The sequence below is a fragment of the Fukomys damarensis genome, unplaced genomic scaffold (genome assembly GCF_012274545.1).
Source record: "Fukomys damarensis isolate Sample0158 unplaced genomic scaffold, DMR_v1.0_HiC HiC_scaffold_33, whole genome shotgun sequence".
Taxonomy (NCBI): domain Eukaryota; kingdom Metazoa; phylum Chordata; class Mammalia; order Rodentia; family Bathyergidae; genus Fukomys; species Fukomys damarensis.
In genome coordinates this window covers 31,948,204-31,965,570 of record NW_022900945.1, presented here as the reverse complement: position 1 = coordinate 31,965,570, position 17,367 = coordinate 31,948,204, and the positions used below count along the sequence as shown (strand labels likewise).

The 17,367-nt window shown below is 37.5% G+C and overlaps 1 protein-coding gene across 1 annotated transcript in view; it reads left to right on the top strand.

The window, feature by feature from the left end:
- Positions 1 to 17,367, top strand: part of Plppr5 (phospholipid phosphatase related 5) — a 113,929-nt gene that overhangs the window by 15,471 nt on the left and 81,091 nt on the right. The window contains exon 2 of the mRNA XM_010639923.2: positions 9,734 to 9,831. Within this exon, the coding sequence (XP_010638225.1) occupies positions 9,734 to 9,831 (98 nt within the window). The remainder of the gene's footprint in view (positions 1 to 9,733; positions 9,832 to 17,367) is intronic.

Genomic DNA, 17,367 nt, shown 5'->3' with positions numbered 1-17,367 from the left:
TTTTTTTTTTTTTTTTTTTTTGGTAGTGGGGATTGAACTGTGGTCCCTGTGCTTGGGAGGCAGGTGGCAGAACCACTGAGCTAAATCCCCAGCCCTGCAAGCAATGTTTTAAATTTTCTAGTAGACACATTAAAAATAAAAAAGAGATAGGTGGAATTTATTTTACTAATATAATTTAATAGCCCTATGCATCCACACTATCTTTACAATGTGTAATTAATATAAAAATTCATTACTAAAGTTGTCTTTCATTCTTTTTGTGTGTGATCTTTGAAATCCACTTACACTTTTACAGGACTTCTCAGTTTGGACCAGCCCATTCTGAATGCTTAATGGCCAAGTGCTAAGGGCTGGTGGCAATTGCATTGCAGAAACCAGATGTAGATATTTACTCTGTTAATTAAAGAAATTTAGTTTTCTAGTTATTTTTCTTTTAATCAAGGAAATGTCATTTAATTGTTATGCATCATTTTGATTTATACTTCAGGAGATACCTGAATAAATTTTTAAAATATTGTCTCAAATTATATATTTGGTTTACTGTAACTGTTTCAAATGTTATTTTTTAAAACACTTTTCTAAAAATAAAATATATATTTTTTATTCCAGATTTGGAAATAGAGAAACATGTGAAAATATTAGAGCACTTTTATAACTTTAACTTGGATCTGAGCATTTGCAGATTTCCCTTCCATGTGTTACACGGTGGGAGGAAAAAATTCATTGCTGAGTGTGGATTGCACCCACCCCCGCTTCCTTTTTTTTTTTCCTAGTTCTTTGTATGTATTAAAATGTTGCAAAGAAAGGCTATTCATGGCATTATTTAGGTATTTTTGATATTCTTTTTATTCCTTCAATGGGAATTACTTACTTTTTAGCACACATTATGGTAGTAAGTGCCCCAAAGATCAGAGGTCTTGTGTATATTCTGGAGCCGAAAGTACTCTGGCTCTGTCATTGTACTGTGTCCTGATAGCTGGGAAGTGTTCTTCCCCTCATCCACTTTTACTAAAGGTCCTAATTATGTCAATGTCTATGGGTTCCAGCCTTTCCTTTATTTTTTCATTCATTTTATTGGCACATTTTAGGTGCACAATATGCTGACATTCCTTACTGGGAATTTGTACAGATACATAATATATCTTGTTTCTTATTTTTCCATATTCCCCTGCCTTCCCTTCAGCCCCTCCACCCCGCTTTATCTACAAAACTTTGTTTCCATTTTTTCACATTTATTCCTTTCCTTTCTTTCCTTCCCCCTACCCATTCGACTTCCCCTTCCCTTTGGACCTTTTCTTCCTATTTCACATCATCTATTATACATTTTGATCCTTATTTACACTCTCAGTTTATCACACCAGAGAAACTATTTGGTATATTGTTCCACTTGATTATGGCCTAAATGTGCATCCACTTAGCTATAAATGTCTCTAATTTCTCATTCTTTCTGGCTGAGTAGTACTCCATCTTATAAAAACAAAACAAAATACTTCTTTATCCAGTCTCCAGCTGATGGGCAATTGGGCTGTTACCAAGTTTTAGCTATTGCAAACTGTGCTACTATGAATATGGATGTACATATATCACTGTGGTATGATACTTTCAATTCTTTTGGGAAAAAAAACAGCAGGGGAATAGTTGGGTCAAATGAGACCTCTATTTTTAGATTTTTGAGGAATCTTCACCCTGATTTCCACAGTGGTTTCACCAGTTTACACTCCCACCGACAGTGGAGAAGTGTTCCTTTTACCCCAGAAACCCGCCACCAGCATTTGTTATTCATTGATTACTGTGTAACATCCATTCTTTCTGGGGTGAGGTGGAATCTCCGTGTTGTTTTTATTTGCATCCATTGACCAGTGATATTAAACATTTTTTCATATGTTTATTGGCTACTTCTATTTTGTTGAGAAATGTCTGTTCATTTCAGATGCCCATTTTTGGATGGAGTCTTTAAATTTGGGAGGTCTGATTTTTTTAGTTCTTTATATATTCTAGATGGTAGACCTTTGTATGAGGAACAGCTGGTGAAAAATTTTTGCCATATTGTGGGTTGTCTCTTCACACTGTTGGTGGTTTCTCTTGCTGTGCGGAAGCTTTTTAATAAGAAGAAATCCCAGTTGTTGATTCTTTGGACTAGTTGAAGTGTGACTAAGGTTTTCTTCATTAAATCTTTTCCTACACCAATGTCTTCAAGAGTTCTACCCAAACTCTCTTCCAGCTGATTTAGGGTTTCTGTTATAATATTTAGATCTTTAATTCATTTTGATTTTAGTTTAGTGCATGGTGAGGGATATAGGTCTAGTTTTAATCTTTGGAAAGTTGAAACCCAGTTTTTCTAGCACCATTTATTAAAGAGGGATTTTTTTTGGCTCCTTTGTCAAAGAGGAATGTCTGAGTGTTCCTGGAGTTATTTCTGCATCTTCTAATCTGTTCCACTAGTCCTTGTGCCTGGGTCTTTGCCAATACCATGCTGTATTTAATCACAGTAGCTTTGTATCATCGTTTCAACTTGGCGATTGTGGTACACCCTAACTTGTCTTTGTTGCCTAGAATTGCTCTTGCTATTCCATGTCTCTTCTGGTTTCAAATGAATTTTTGGATTGTCTTCTCAAGGTCTGTGAAGTATGCTGCTGGATTTTCAATTGGGATTGCATTGAATCTAGATAGCAGTTTTGGAAGTATGGCATTTTCACTACATTGGTTCTTCCTACCTGGAGGCAAGGGTTGTCTTTCCATTTTCTGATATCTTCTTTGATCTCTCTTCTGGAAGTGCTATGGTTCTTAGGGTAGAGGTCTTTGATTTCCTTCAATAGGCTGATTCCTAGGTATTTCACTCTTTGGATTCTATTGTGATAGCAGTTGTTTCTTCAGACTCTTCTTTCTAAGGAAATACCACTACCAGGAGAGATTTATGTCTGTGTTTGTGCTTATCTTATCATAGGCATCTAGTCAGATTAGATATTAGAACAAATCCATGAGAGATATATCCATTTTTAATTCAAGTATTATCACTGAAATATCATTGTTACTATTTATTCATACTGCAAGTATTGGCAACAAATACGGTGCTGCAACTTTATGAAACTTTACTTAATCTGTATGCGTGAATTAGCACTTCTCAGTGCTTCCTATTCATCTCCAAGTATAAAAAGTCACATGCAGTGATTTTTGTCAATGAAGGGGAACAACACAAGATCTGCTTTCCTCTGATTCTAATTTGTGTTTCTATTTGCCTGGATGCTTCCTCGAAAGAGAAATGTGGCCAGATGCAAAAACCTGTTATGTGTCAAGACACAATGAATCCCAGATCCAGTCTGTCACTTGCTGGAATGGATGAAGGAGCTGAGGTATGGCTACCTTTGAGGAATGGACACAGTAAAAGCTTGGAGAGGCAGACTCCCTCAGAGGTGCTGGGCATCGGATGCTGCAACAAAACAATGACTCTGGAGGAAACAGTTGCAGAAGACAGATATTGTAGGAAAATTCTGCATCAGGGAGGCTTGATGGGGAGCTGTGCAGAACATAACTCCCAGGAGTCCAAGAGCAAGGGGGTATCAAGAACACTCACCACTAAATAAGAATATCATCTTAGCTACCATAAAGCTCAAGAGCAAAATTCCAGTGCCCAGAGGATAGAGAGGAACCAACACTTCTAGCCTCAGAAGGACTGGGTGCTAAGTAGGTGATCCAAGCACAAACTCAGGAACAGGCAACAGCTAACAGAAATTGAATACAAAGTAGTAAATACTTTTCATCAATAATGCACTAATCTTGTTATCAAATATAGGCCAGAGCATTCAAACTGAAGTAGCTGAAAAGGGGACTTTATACTGAATCATAGAACTTAGGCTAGAGTTTTTTAAATCTTTCCTTTCTAGGGTCAGCATTTTTCAGAGATCGGGGAGGGCTGAACCAAAAGTTAAGGGAGCAAGGGGAAAGAAATTCTCAGGTGCCCTCGACTTTGTGAAGGAGGTAGGAATGGATGGTGCAGAGCTATGAATGAAGTAGGATGAAGATCTTGTGATTCATTTCAGACTTTCCCCCCTTTTACTGATCATCCAGTTGGATTTATCATTTAAATCAAGCCTGTTGTCAGGTCCTTTAAGGTCATACTGCTTTGGGGAGTTACTCTACTGACTGAATGAACAAGGTTTTCTGAAAGGCAAACAGTGTTTAAATGATTTCTGTTTTCCTCACACCAAGCTTTTCCTTGGAGTTCACCAATAATAACTACCCAGACAGGATGTTAGCTTCCTCCCTTTGTTGCAGCACTGAGTAAGTTTAGTCCCAGTCCCTCATTTTGGAACTCTGTCCTATCCTGGTTTCCATGGCATGATGGTTTTCTTCCATCTTACTGAGATCCCCATGTGGTGCCTTTTGTATGCTCCCCTTTTTACCTCCCACTCCTCAAGATGTAAGTGATCTCAAAATTTTCCCAGGGGTTCCTCTTTCTCTTTGCTTTCCCATCCCCATTGTTTGCATGTGTCCTTTTGCTTTTCCCACTGCTACAAACATGGTTCATTACTCAGGAAGAATTACTGCGGCAGCTGTTTACTGGGTCTTCCACCTGCTCTTGTTTCCCCTGCTTCTTTCCACGTTGGTTTTCCTGAAGTGTAGGTCTGAGTACCCTCCGACCCTGCCCAGAAATTCCATGGCCTTCCACTGTGAATGAAATGAAGAACCACTTTCTCACCTTGATCCTAAGGATTTTATCATGGTCCCAAGATATTCTCTCATTAAATCCTCATGTCTAATCTACATGCAACTCAATTTCCCTCCTCCAGTACTACTTAAATTCTCCTTTGTGCTATCACTGTGGTGACTATATATCCTGGTTTGCCTGGGTCAGTCCCTGTTTATCCTTGTCCTGGTATTAATATCACTAAGGTTGCCATTTCACACTCAATGATATAGTAGTTTGTATGATAAATCAAATAGCACCTTTACCTAGAAAGCTTTATTTTATGTTACTTTTCTCAGTCTCATTCCCTAGTCTCCATTGTATTCAAGTTTGCTCATGGTAAATGCAGCTCTATCTTTTCAAGCCAGATGCCATATAAAAATTTAAATTTTCATGATATTTTTTCTCTCCCCATCCTACTATCAACAATTTAATATATTCCCTTCTTACTCTCGACTTCTATATTTACCAACATGGCATTATAGTTAATTACACTTACATGTAGTTATTTGTGTATTTTTAATTTTATATTCATGGCTTTCAACAAGTTCAGAGCGTGAATCTTTTAGCAATTGAATTGCTTCCATCTGCAAATATCAGAAAACACTACTTGACCATTTAAAAATAAAGAATATTTATTATGACACATAACAAATGTTGCAAGGTAGGGTAGTTCAGATATGACTAATTCAATATTTGAACATCAAATCAATGATTCAGTTGTCTCTTCTCTGTTTCCTCTTCCATACTATATGTCTTGGTCTATTCTACTCCCCTTCATGTTGCCATGATGACCATTTTGTTTTAGAAATAGCTTTTCTTTCAGAAGAACATTTCTCTTATCCATCTTTTATAAAAACAAGAATCTCTATTTCAGAAGCACCCATCTGTCTTAGTTACTTTTCTCATTTCTAAGACAAAATAGCCAACACCCAGAGTTAAGGGAGGAAAGGTTTGTTGTAATTCACATTTTGTAGAGGTTTTGGTTCATAGTTGGCTGGCTCCAGAAAAGAATGGTATAGTACAGGGGCATCGCAGAGGGGAAAGAGTTCATGATGGGGTGAAGAAGCAGGCAGCAACAGCAAGCTTTTCTTCCGTCCCTTTGTATTTATCCAGACCACTTGCCCTTTAGGTGGTGCCACTCACACCCAGGTGGACCTTCCAATTATCCACACCCAAAATTATGCCACATCGATCAGGGCACTAACAGTAATCACACACTCTTAATCCCAGCATCACACACTTACTCCTAGCCTCTCATACCCTAGATCAAGCCACCTCTAAAAAGCTCCACCTGTGAGCGCATGAGGCTTTGGCGGAACATCCAGAGGCAAGCTGTAACACCCATTCCTAGAAGACGCCTCCTGCTGCATCAGATGAAATCCTAATCATACTCCCAGACTGAAAATGGCATAGACTGAATACACAGAGGCATCAGGACTCAAGAAATCATTTAACCTTTTGGTCAAGAATGTCCTGAAAATTAGCCCCTTATAAGAAAATTAGGAAGAGAAGAAAACCAATGTTTTCTTAGGAAGAGGATACATAACATTTAGAAAAACAACAGTGTCTGCTACATGTAAGTTTGGACTTAATAATTATTAAATGTGGTATTGGTTTTAAGCCAGAATATAAATAATTTTAATTTATCTGTAAAGGTGTTCAAATGATGTCGAGAATTTTAAAATTTCCAGTACTGCACATAACAGATTCATTTTAATACCATTTTGCTTAAATTCATATGAAGAGATTATAATTAAGATTTTGAAAGAAAACTTGATTGAGATTTTAATAGCCATCATTTGCTGGCCAGCAGATGATGCTCAGAATTGCTCATTAAGTGTAATTGTTTGCTGTTGCTCTTTGCAGGAATGTTTCTCCAAGTACTCGAATCCCATGAGACACCACAATTCATAGAAGTTCAAGTTTCTGTTACAAATTTACCTTTTGTCCTCATACTGCAGAATTCTCAAAATATCTGTCAACTGTGAAATGTTACAAACAATAGACCAAAAAATTGTGATCCCCCTCCTGTAGCACCAAAGGAGCATGTAAAATGAGGATGTTCAATGCTGTCTTAGAGGCCCATATTGATGCCCTCTCTGACCATCCAGTGTTGGTTCAGGCCCCACACAATTCGAGAGCATCAGTGGTTATGCTGGACATGAAAGCAGAGAATTCGGGGCAGTTCTCACAGTCCTTCATTGATGTTAATATTGCACTCTGCAGATGGGGTCTGTTCAACCTTCTGAAGGAGGCGGTACGCATGCCCCAATCCGGAGACTTGGTGGCCCAGCCTTCTAGGCCAGCATGAAAGAGAGCCAGAGTTCTTAACCTAAAAATAGAGGATCAGAAACATGCATTTTGCTTCTGAATGAAATAGTACAAAATAGAGGGCATCTACTTCTAATACTTCCTAGGGCATTTTTATAGGTCTTGGTGCCAGAGGGTTTGGAGCTGGCATTTTATGTTCTCAACAACAATCTTGCTACCTGGTGAGATAGGATGACTAATATTTTGACAGACCACAGTAGAACTCAGTAGAGAAGTAGACTTTAAGATTATGCATGACTTGGACATTTGAATAATTGTTCTAAAGGATTGAAGGAGTTGGATAAGATTGGTTTCCTTCAGACTGTAAAAGTCAAGAATTCTTATCTTGGTAATCCTTTACGTGTATGTCAGATACAGAAAATGCTGATCTGAATACTGAAGGGAGGAGTGATGGGAAAACAGTACAGAAACTAACTTTTATATGTAATTTATAGTTGGCTTCAAAAATCATACTTGTTTGCCTTTAACGATTAAAATCAATAGAAAGGCTTTAATAGCAGCTCTATAGGCTTCTATGCTAGTCAGCTTCTGCAATAAATATGCAATCATTACTATTTTGGGAAATAATATTTATTTATAACTTTCATCCACAGCTTAAACTCTTTTCCTTAAATAAACTTCTTGTTAAGTATTACCTGAAATCATGTTACTTTCTTCAGCTTCCACCTAACTGCTCCATCCCTAATATTTTGAAAGACATTTTGGAATAGCCAGTTTTTAAAATAAAGTTCAGTAGTCTGGGGAAACATTGCCAAAAGTAATATTCCCAGCCTCATCCCATTTTGTCCAATATGGACTCTGTCTTTTACTCCGCTTGAGTAAATGTAGCCATTGGTTAGCATCTTATCATCTATACTATATTAGTCAGTTTTTGAGTCGTCTAGACACCTAACACATAAGACCTAAAAGAGATGTAACTCACTTATAGTTTCAGTCTGTGACCAGCTGACTACAAAGCAGAGATACTGTGGTGAAGGGTGTGGTGAAACAAAGCCACTTGAATTGTTGTGGGCTGGAAGAAGAGCAGGGAGATAACGCCAGAGAGAAAGGAGTGAAGGACCAGACATAAAACCCAAGGCCCTAGGGCCGCAGATTTAGTTCAGTGGTTCCACCTCCTGCTTGGCAAGCACAAGGTCCTGAGTTGGATCCCGCGTACAAAAAACAAAACCAAACAAAAATAACCCCAAGGCTCTGCCTCCATGACCCATCTAGACACATCTAGAAGTGTGCTTTATCCATCTGTGGGGCAGATCCCAAAGCCAATCAAGTCAAAGCTCAACGCTAACTGCCATACTCACTTATCTAGCTTTATTTTTTAAAGAACATATTCCTAATGGAACACTACTCAACCGTAAAGAATGAGAAATTAGAGTCATTCATAGGAAAATGGATACATTTTGAGGATATACTGCTAAGTGAAATAAGTCACACATGTGTAAATACCGAATAGTTTCTCTGGTGTGAAAAACTATAATAGTACACAAGATCCTAATGGGATAATTAACAATGTGAAATAGGAAGAAAAGGGCTAAAGGTGTAGGGGAAATGGGAAGGGTAGGGGAAAGGGAATAGGGAAAAAGAAAAAAGTATAAAAATATGAAAAAATAGAAATAAAGTGTTTGTAAATAGGGAGGGGAGGAGGGGGTGAAGGGAGGACAGGGACAAAGGGAAAAAATGAGAACCAAGACCTGTCATGTAAAGGTGCAGGATCCCAATGATGAATGTAACTGTACTGTATACCTAGAATATACCAATAAACTCAATAAAAAGAAAAAAAAGAACATATTCCTATGGTTATCCTTTATACAGACAAGGTAATTGGGTAAATTACACTCATAAGCAGAATTTCAGATAAAGTTTTAACTTTTCTTCCTAACACAAAGCAAAACAATAAAATCTTATAATAACATGATAATATAATATCAGAATTAGGGCAAATTACTTGTGTTTGAATCTCAGGTCTACAATTACTAGCTTTGAGTCCTTTACATCTAAAATGAAGCAATAATAATTCCCTCACAGGGTAGTAGTGAGGACCAAATCTAATATATGTAAGATGTTAGAACAGTTCCTTTTCTATTTAGCCATGATAAATGTTAATGTTATTTTTTAAATGACAATGAAAGAATATTCGTGTGAATTTGTATAATATGTATATTTCATAAGTCATTTTAGATAATAGCCAGGTTTAAAAAAGGTATATTTCCCACTATTTAATGGAAATTCTTAAATTGGCTTGCTTGATAAACTCATCTGATTGAAAGCTTTCAGTGTTTCACATTTAAATTATAATTGTTAACTTTTCATAATATACTCTGAGCAATAATCTGAAATGTTGCACTTATACCAAATACAAATGAAGAGTCTACAAAATGAGCCCATGTTCCAGGATTCTTTTTGTTCATTTATTTTTGGATTTCAATTATGCTTTTCTTTGTATGTTCTCTTTAAACATGTTTAATGGGTGGTGAAGTATACGAATTTACTTTGCAATCATCATTTACTATTCCTGTGAAAGCATTTTAAAAATAAAGTCCTTCAAGCATCTAGTTCCTTTCTCAATAAAAAATGAACGACCTTAAAAGACATTTGCTCTGACAGTGTGTTTAAAAATGGGAGAGATGAAAGTCACAAAAACTGGAAGGAGATGACCGCTGGGGAAAGAGCTGTGTGATGAATTTGAAATTGCAAGGAATGCTGTTTCTGTTTACTCAGGCAGAGCTGTGCCCTCGAAAGCCTACTTTCATGAAAAGGAGAGTGTAACTCAGAGTATCATGGTTGATCCATTGAATATTTATTTCCATAATGTGAAGGTAAGGCAGGTAAAGGGGACCACTAATAATTCAGTCCTATCGTACCACATAAATCTGTATTTAGGAGTAGCAGAAATCTCAACCGCATAGCAGCACAGATCGAGCTAGCCAAAAGAAGACAAAGAAAAGAGAAAGGGATGGAATTACTGTCTGTTACTACACTGTAATGAAGAACCCCACTCGGGCTCAGGTCCTTGATAATTCTGTCCATATACAGTTTTCAGCAGCCACCAAAAAGAAGTCACGTGTGGGAAACATAGCTCTTCTGTGCTATAAGAAAAGAATGTTATTGTAAGCTAGCGATCTGAAAAGTAAGGTAAATTCCAGGATCTCCCGCTGGCCACTTGCTGCTGCACATAAATCTCAAAATCATTACATCAATGCCTTTTATTTCTCACCTCTGTCATTTCTTAGAGGATACTTTTCTTTCCCACTGTGTGAATTAATCTCTCTCCTCTTTTGTGTTAAACTTCTCTTTCTCTCTTCTTCCTAATAACCAGGGAAATGGTGAATGAGCCCATTGCCACTTTATAAAATAAGTCTTTTCCAGCTAACCCTTTGTGAAAAGGCCTCATTCTTTTTCTCATTATCATATAGTAGCTTCACTAGCTAATCTTTCCTAAATTCAAATTGCTTTTAGGAAGAAAGACTTTTTGATTTCACCTACTTTCATCCATGTTTCTGGTACAAAAGCTGTATTGAATATTTAGAATTATTCCTAGAATATAGATTTCTAAAGATCAAATACAGGTTTGGAAAACACTGCGCAATAAAGGTGATGATTTTTTTAAACAGAGTATAGTGTAGGAAAAATAATCTTGATGAAATTATAAACTCAGAAAGTCAAATAAGAAAGCTTTAACTGCCAAATTTTTCTTCCTACACTAAAATAAAATAGAATTATTATAAGATCATGTTGAACTCCAGAACTAGACTGCATGGGTTGTTAGGTGAATAACCTTACATAAGTCCTAGGGTTTAGATATGGATTGCATGTGATCCACAAGGGCTCATGTGTTGGAGTCTTGATCCTTAGGAAGACGATATTAACAGATATTGGGATCTTTAAGAAGTGGGGTTTATGAAGGGGTGTCTGTTAGGGGCACTTCCCTTGAAAGGGATTATGGGATTTTGCATGAGACCCTGAGTTATGAGAGGGTTGTTATGAAGGAACAATGTTGGCCATTCCCCAGCCTCTCTGACTTCCTGCCACACAATGTAATCTCTTGCTTTTGCATGCGTCCTCCTCTGATGCCATCTACCATGATGTGATTATAATCAGAGGGTTTCTTCACCAATCCTTGCACAATGCCTTTGGATTTTCAGCCTGTAAAACTATGAGTTAAGACTCTACTTACAGGTTATGCAGCCTCTAGTATTTTGTTAAAGTAGTGGAAAATGGAGTAATACAGTAAGTTATAGTTTTGTTAGTGTGTATTTATGTATGTATGTGTACGAGGTATTGAACCCAACATGTTTGCACTGAAGTACACCCCCTACCCGCTTTTAATTTAGTTTTTGAATTTTAAATAGGGTCTTGCTAAGTCACTAAGCTGCCCAAGATGGGGTGATATTGTGATCCTGCAGCCTCAGCCTCTTAGAGTGCTGGGAATCACTGGTGTGCTCTCATCTATAAGAGGAAAATGATAAGATAACACTATCATGTGGCTCTGGCAGTTATTAATACTGATATGCTAATATTCATTTAGATCCCTAAGAAGACTTAGAAGTTATGAGATTTGAGTAATTTTTCTTCATCAGTGTATTGGTGAGCTTTTCTGTTGCTATGACAAATTACTTGACACTTGCAAATTAACAGACAAAATCATTTATTTGGCTCATGGTTTCAGAGGTTTAAGTCCATGATTGATTCCAAGTCAGAAATATGGCAGAAGGCATATTGGAGTAAAGCTGCTCACATCACAGTGGCTGGGAAACAGAACCAGGGGAAAGGCTGCAACTAGAAACATACTTGTGAAAAGCACAGCCCTGGTGATCTATTTCAAAATAGCAGCACATTCAGCTATGAACTTCGGTGGATGCTCTAATGATTACAGTACCTCCATGACCCACTCATTCTTCATAGAGTTTCCTTCTTTTTTTTTTAAGTTGCAATTCCTTTTTTTTTTTTTTTTTTTCCTCTCCTTGAGTTTATTGGTACAGTTTAGGTATACAGTACAGTTACATTTATCATTGGGATCCTGTACCTTTACATGACAGGTCTTGGTTCTCATTTTTCCCCCTTGTCCCTGCCCTCCCTTCACCTCCTCTGCCCCTCCCCATTTACAAACACTTTATTTCCATTTTTCATTTTCTCATATATTTTTCCCTTATTCCTTTTCCCCTACCCTTCCCACTTCCCCTACAGCCTTAGCCCTTTTCTTCCTATTTTACATTGTCAATTATATCATTAGGATCCTATGTACTATTACAGTTCTTCAAACCAGAGAAACTATTTGGTATTTACACATGTGTGATTTATTTATTTCACTTAGGAGTATATCCTCACTATGTATCCATTTTCCTATGAATGAATCTAATTTTCATGGAGTTTCTTAATTGAGCCAAGATTCACTCACAGAAGTCCATCCTTTGTCAAATTTACACCTAATTAGAACTCCTTAAATCATCCTTGATCTACATATAAACACAATAATGAGATCATAATTCCAACATAAATTGCTGTAATTATCATAGATGAATGAAAATGAAAAAAAATCCCTTCCCCAAACTTTAAAAATCCCAGCGTTTTTCAAAGCTTCAAGTCAAAAATCTCTTCTGAGACTTAAGATAAACTATTATCTGTGAAACTATGTAAAAGCTAAAAATGAAAAACATGATCCCAAAGTACAATACACAGGGAAAACATTTCCATTCCAAATGGGAGAAATGGGGAATAAGAAAAAAATCAGACAAGAGAAAGCACAAAGCAGTTTGGAAAACTAAGTTCTGTTACTTCCATGAGCAGTATCTGGGAAACATAGTAAAATATGAGTCCCAGAAGGCTTGACAGCCCCAGCCCTATGGCCTTGCGGCTTGCAGATGCTCTTACTGATAATCTTGGGCTGTCTTGGCTCATAGCCTGCAGCTTTCCTTAGAAGATATTTAAAGTTCCTGGCATCTCCGCTTCCTGGGATCTTCCTTAAATCTTTGGCCTCACTCCCACAACCTCTCAGTTATCAACCTCTTAGGGGCTCCTGGCACAGACTTTGTCCCTTTCATACATTTTTACATCACCTCCTATGCCTTTTTTTGAAATCAAAGTGGAAGCCACTATAACTCCATAATTCTTGCATTGTGCGTGCCTGAAAAATCAGAATCATGTGAGCAATGCCAAGTTCTTCTGCTACCACAAGCAATAGATGAACCCCCTTGGACCATGGCTGCAGCAACCTCTGAGTACCTTTATGGTTGAGCATGGCGAAATGAATACCAGGGAACCACTTCCCCAGGCAGCTCTTCTTGGGGATCATGGGTTCATTTTTTTAAAGAAAGGTTTACTTATTTGCACCATTGAGCCTGCAATGGGTGAGATCTTGATGATTCTTGAGGTGCCCTTAAGGCATCTTTCTTCTTGTCCTCATTCAAGGCACTTAATTTTCTTTCTAATGGTGCCAGTATTTTCAGCAACACTTTCTCTGGTCACAACTTTATACATGATTTCCCTTTTGTGAAAATTAAAGTTTTTTGAGTTCTTCTGCCTTGCTTTTTGCCACTAATTTTCACCATAAAACTAGCTTTAAAAAGTTAGCAGTACCCATGCCACAGCCTAATTGTTAGGCTGCCTTGAAATTTCCTCTCCTAGATCAGTCCACTGCCCTTAAACAGCCTCCTGTAAAGTCATAGGCCATAAACAAGATGCAAACAGTGTTTTGGGGAGGCAGAGTATAACATGCATGAACTCTAGTTCAGTTTCTAATAGAGTCCTCAGTCCCATCTGAAGCTATATGAATCTGGCTTTCAGTGTTTACATTCTGATCAGCATCCTGGTCTGCTGAGCTCTGACTAGAATTGCCCATCAGGCCAGCTAGTGACATTTTAGGCATTTTCTTGTCCGCTTCTCTAAAAAATTTTAAATTCCTTGTTATGGCTTGTATCTAGATGGACCCCAAAGCCCTCATTTAGTCATAGGTAGAACTTTTCAAAGGTGGCTGGATTTAAAGTGTGGGATACTGGGATTGATTCATAGCTCAGTGTTAGGATTAAGGGTTCCCTACTCTGGGTGTGAGTGAATAAAATACAAGGAACAAAAGGAGGACTGCTTTCATTGCTGCTTGTCATTTGCTGCTTTTACTGCCTGCCATGAACTGTTGCTCTTCTGCCATGTCACTTTGCCTCCAAATAAACCTTTTCTCTTTTAACTTTGGTTGTCAAGTATTTTGTCTCAGCAAGGAAAAAAGTAACCAAGACATTTCTCTAGCAAATCAGTTCCAAAAGCTTTTAACACATGGTCAGATAAACATGCAACTACCCTACTTGCTGTATTAATTTTCTGTATTGCCCAGCTTTCCTCTGGATGGGACTAAATGCCTGAAGCCCATGAATGGAAGGAGGAGATGGTTTAATTGGCTCAAAGCTTCAGGGGTTTTACTCCATTTTCTGCTAGCTCTAGGGCAGAGACATCATGGCAGAAGGGCATGGTAAAGCAAAAATACTTCATAGCAATAGGAAGCAGAGCACAGGGGAAGAACATTAGCAAGAGCTGTATCTTCCAGAGGCATCAGTGACCCCCTTCATCCAAATGGGCCTCACCTGCCAAGAGCTCATTTAGCTATGACCATCAGTAGATTCATTCCACTGATGAATATAGTACCTTCATAATCCAGTCAGATTCCAGGAGTCCAGTTGACAATTGGGATTAGCTGGAACAAGCAGCTGTCTTTTTTCCCTAAAAGTATTACTTAACATCCTGCTAAATATAGTTTGGAAAGCATTCACCTAAGGACAGTTGATTTTCTTCTGTGCTCCAAAAAATTATTTCCAAAACACCATTATCTCAAAATCACAGAGTATATTTAAGGTTTATCATGTTGAATTTTTTATTGATAAAGAAAAGAGGAAATAATATATAATGTGTGTTTTAGAAAAAAATAGCGTGATAGTAGCCTATACATTAATTTCATTAATTAAGAATTATTTTGATAAATGACACATTACAATAGTGCCGACCTGTAACAGATCTGTGAACATGGAAAAGTTGACCTCACATATTGAAATGATGATGATAATATACTGCAAATATACAGAATGAGTTTGTATTATGAGCTTGTGAGTTTGTATTTAATTATTTTTGGCTGATAGACTATGTTCATTCTATATAGGTGGTTGAGCAAAGTATAAAGATCATGTCAGGTTTTATCAGTAGATTTATCTTAGCTAGGAAAGCATTTTTAAGTGGTTAATGTGAACTTCTTGTCATTTATAAAGAAAATGTGTAGAACATGTAAATCTAAACCTTCTTTTTAAGCAGAATGCACCTCCTTTTTCTGTATCCACTTGCTGCCCTGAACCTATACACACACTGAAAGATTAGTCTCAAGACTTTTACATTGCCCCAAATTATCAAAATAATCTGTTTTCACCTTCCAGGCATCTCATACTCCTTCATCTCCTTCCTGCAAACTATCTCTTATGGATATAAATTGGATAGAGCTGTCAAGGTCATCCTCTAATAATGGCTAAGTTTCCACAGCACCGTAAAGGCTCTATGCTAAGAATTTTATAACAATTAACTCATATCATCCTCACAACAGCCTCATGATAACATCATTTCTAGTGTCCCCATTTTATAGAAGATGACAGTGAGGTAATGAGAAGTTATACAGTTTGTCTCTGGTCACTCAGCTAATATGAGGTGAAGCCAGCACTCACCCCCATGAAGTCTTGCTCTCAATTTCATACTATACTGTATGGGAGAGACAAATTTCCCATCCAGTGCTTAGTATAGACATGCCAGGCATACTTGCAGGTCCAGTACTCTTATTAGTGATCCCTGAAGAGTTACTGTTGACTGCATTACTTACATGGGATTAAAGAAGACTGGATTCCTTTCTGCAAGGGGTGTTCCAGAAAACAACACCAAGTTTATTTTTTCATGTAACTTTTGTCCCTTGCACACCTAGTCTTCAATTACCACTTGCCTCCTCACTGCTTCTTTATTCATTCACTAGCATTATTTGCACATGTGTCTGCCCTGGCCAGTAAGTTGAGACCTCCTCCACCATAGACACAGTGAGTAGAGCAGGGAACTCCGAGGTGGAGCACCCGAGTGGATTTGCTAGGTGCTGAACATGCTGTGTTAGGATATTTCACTTCTTCTGTTCTCAGTTCAAAGATATAGAAAGTGAGAGTGTTGGATTTCTTTTATTCAGAAATTTCTTTAACATCTTTCTATAATCGCACCCTTCACTACAATGACCAGAATAGCTGAGGACAATACAAGTACATAATAATTATTTGTTCAAATAAATATCTAAAAACCGTTTTAAAACATCACTGACACATTTAAAATATGGTATTCCGTAGTGTTAGACATCTTGAAATGTCTGCTAGAGCTTAGACAGCTTGTGAAAGCACAGATAGCGAGATCCACACCTCTAGAGTGCCAGAGTCAGTGGTGCTGCAGTGGGGCCGGAGGATTTTCAGGTTTATCAAGGTCACAGGTAGTGCTGTGCTGCTGGTCTAAGTACCACAGCCCACAGAACTCTCAAAATAGACAAATATCTATCCACTGGTTTCCCAGTTGAGAAATGACTCAGTACGCTTATCCAACCCGGTGCTTGAGATGACAGCTTCATGTTTCTTATCCCCTAGAAGTTCCATTAATAGGAGTCTCTTAAAGAATGCAAACCTTAACTCAAATGAATAAACCCCATTCCTGACTTGTGTCCTACCTGAGCTGCCTTCTGACTCACTACTTCACTAGAATGTCCTCTCTCCATGGCATTGACAGCTCCTATTGCCACAAGCCCACAGCCGCATCACTCCTAGTAACATGTACACATTTCTTTGTCTCTGCTTCATTCATCTACGAATGAATTTTAAAAGACTACCTGTACACTTAAAAAGTACCAATAAACTCAATGAGGAAAAAACAGAACAAAAAACAAAAAAAGAGTACCTCATAGAGTTGCTTTGAAGATTCAATTAGTAAATATTTAGAAATAAATTAGAACACTGCCTAAAATCTAGCAAAAACCATGCAACTTAGCTTATATGTCAACTGCTTCCCAACTTTCTCCCTTAAGGTATCACCTTCTGGATTGCTATTATGGCTGCATATCTCCTCAACTATCATTTTAAAAAATTTAAATATATCTACTTTACAAGCAAATTTTTATAAAAGAACCTTTTATGTCATTCTCATAAAGTTTTAAAACTCACTTGAGAAGTAGAATGGAACTATAATGCAAATACAATGAAAACCATTATTTTTCACTTCTCATCAGTGATTATTTTCCATTAAAGTTCTTAAGCTTGAGATTTAATCTTTCATTAAAAACAAAACAGCAGGGAAGTTGAGTTCTAGCTGCTGTA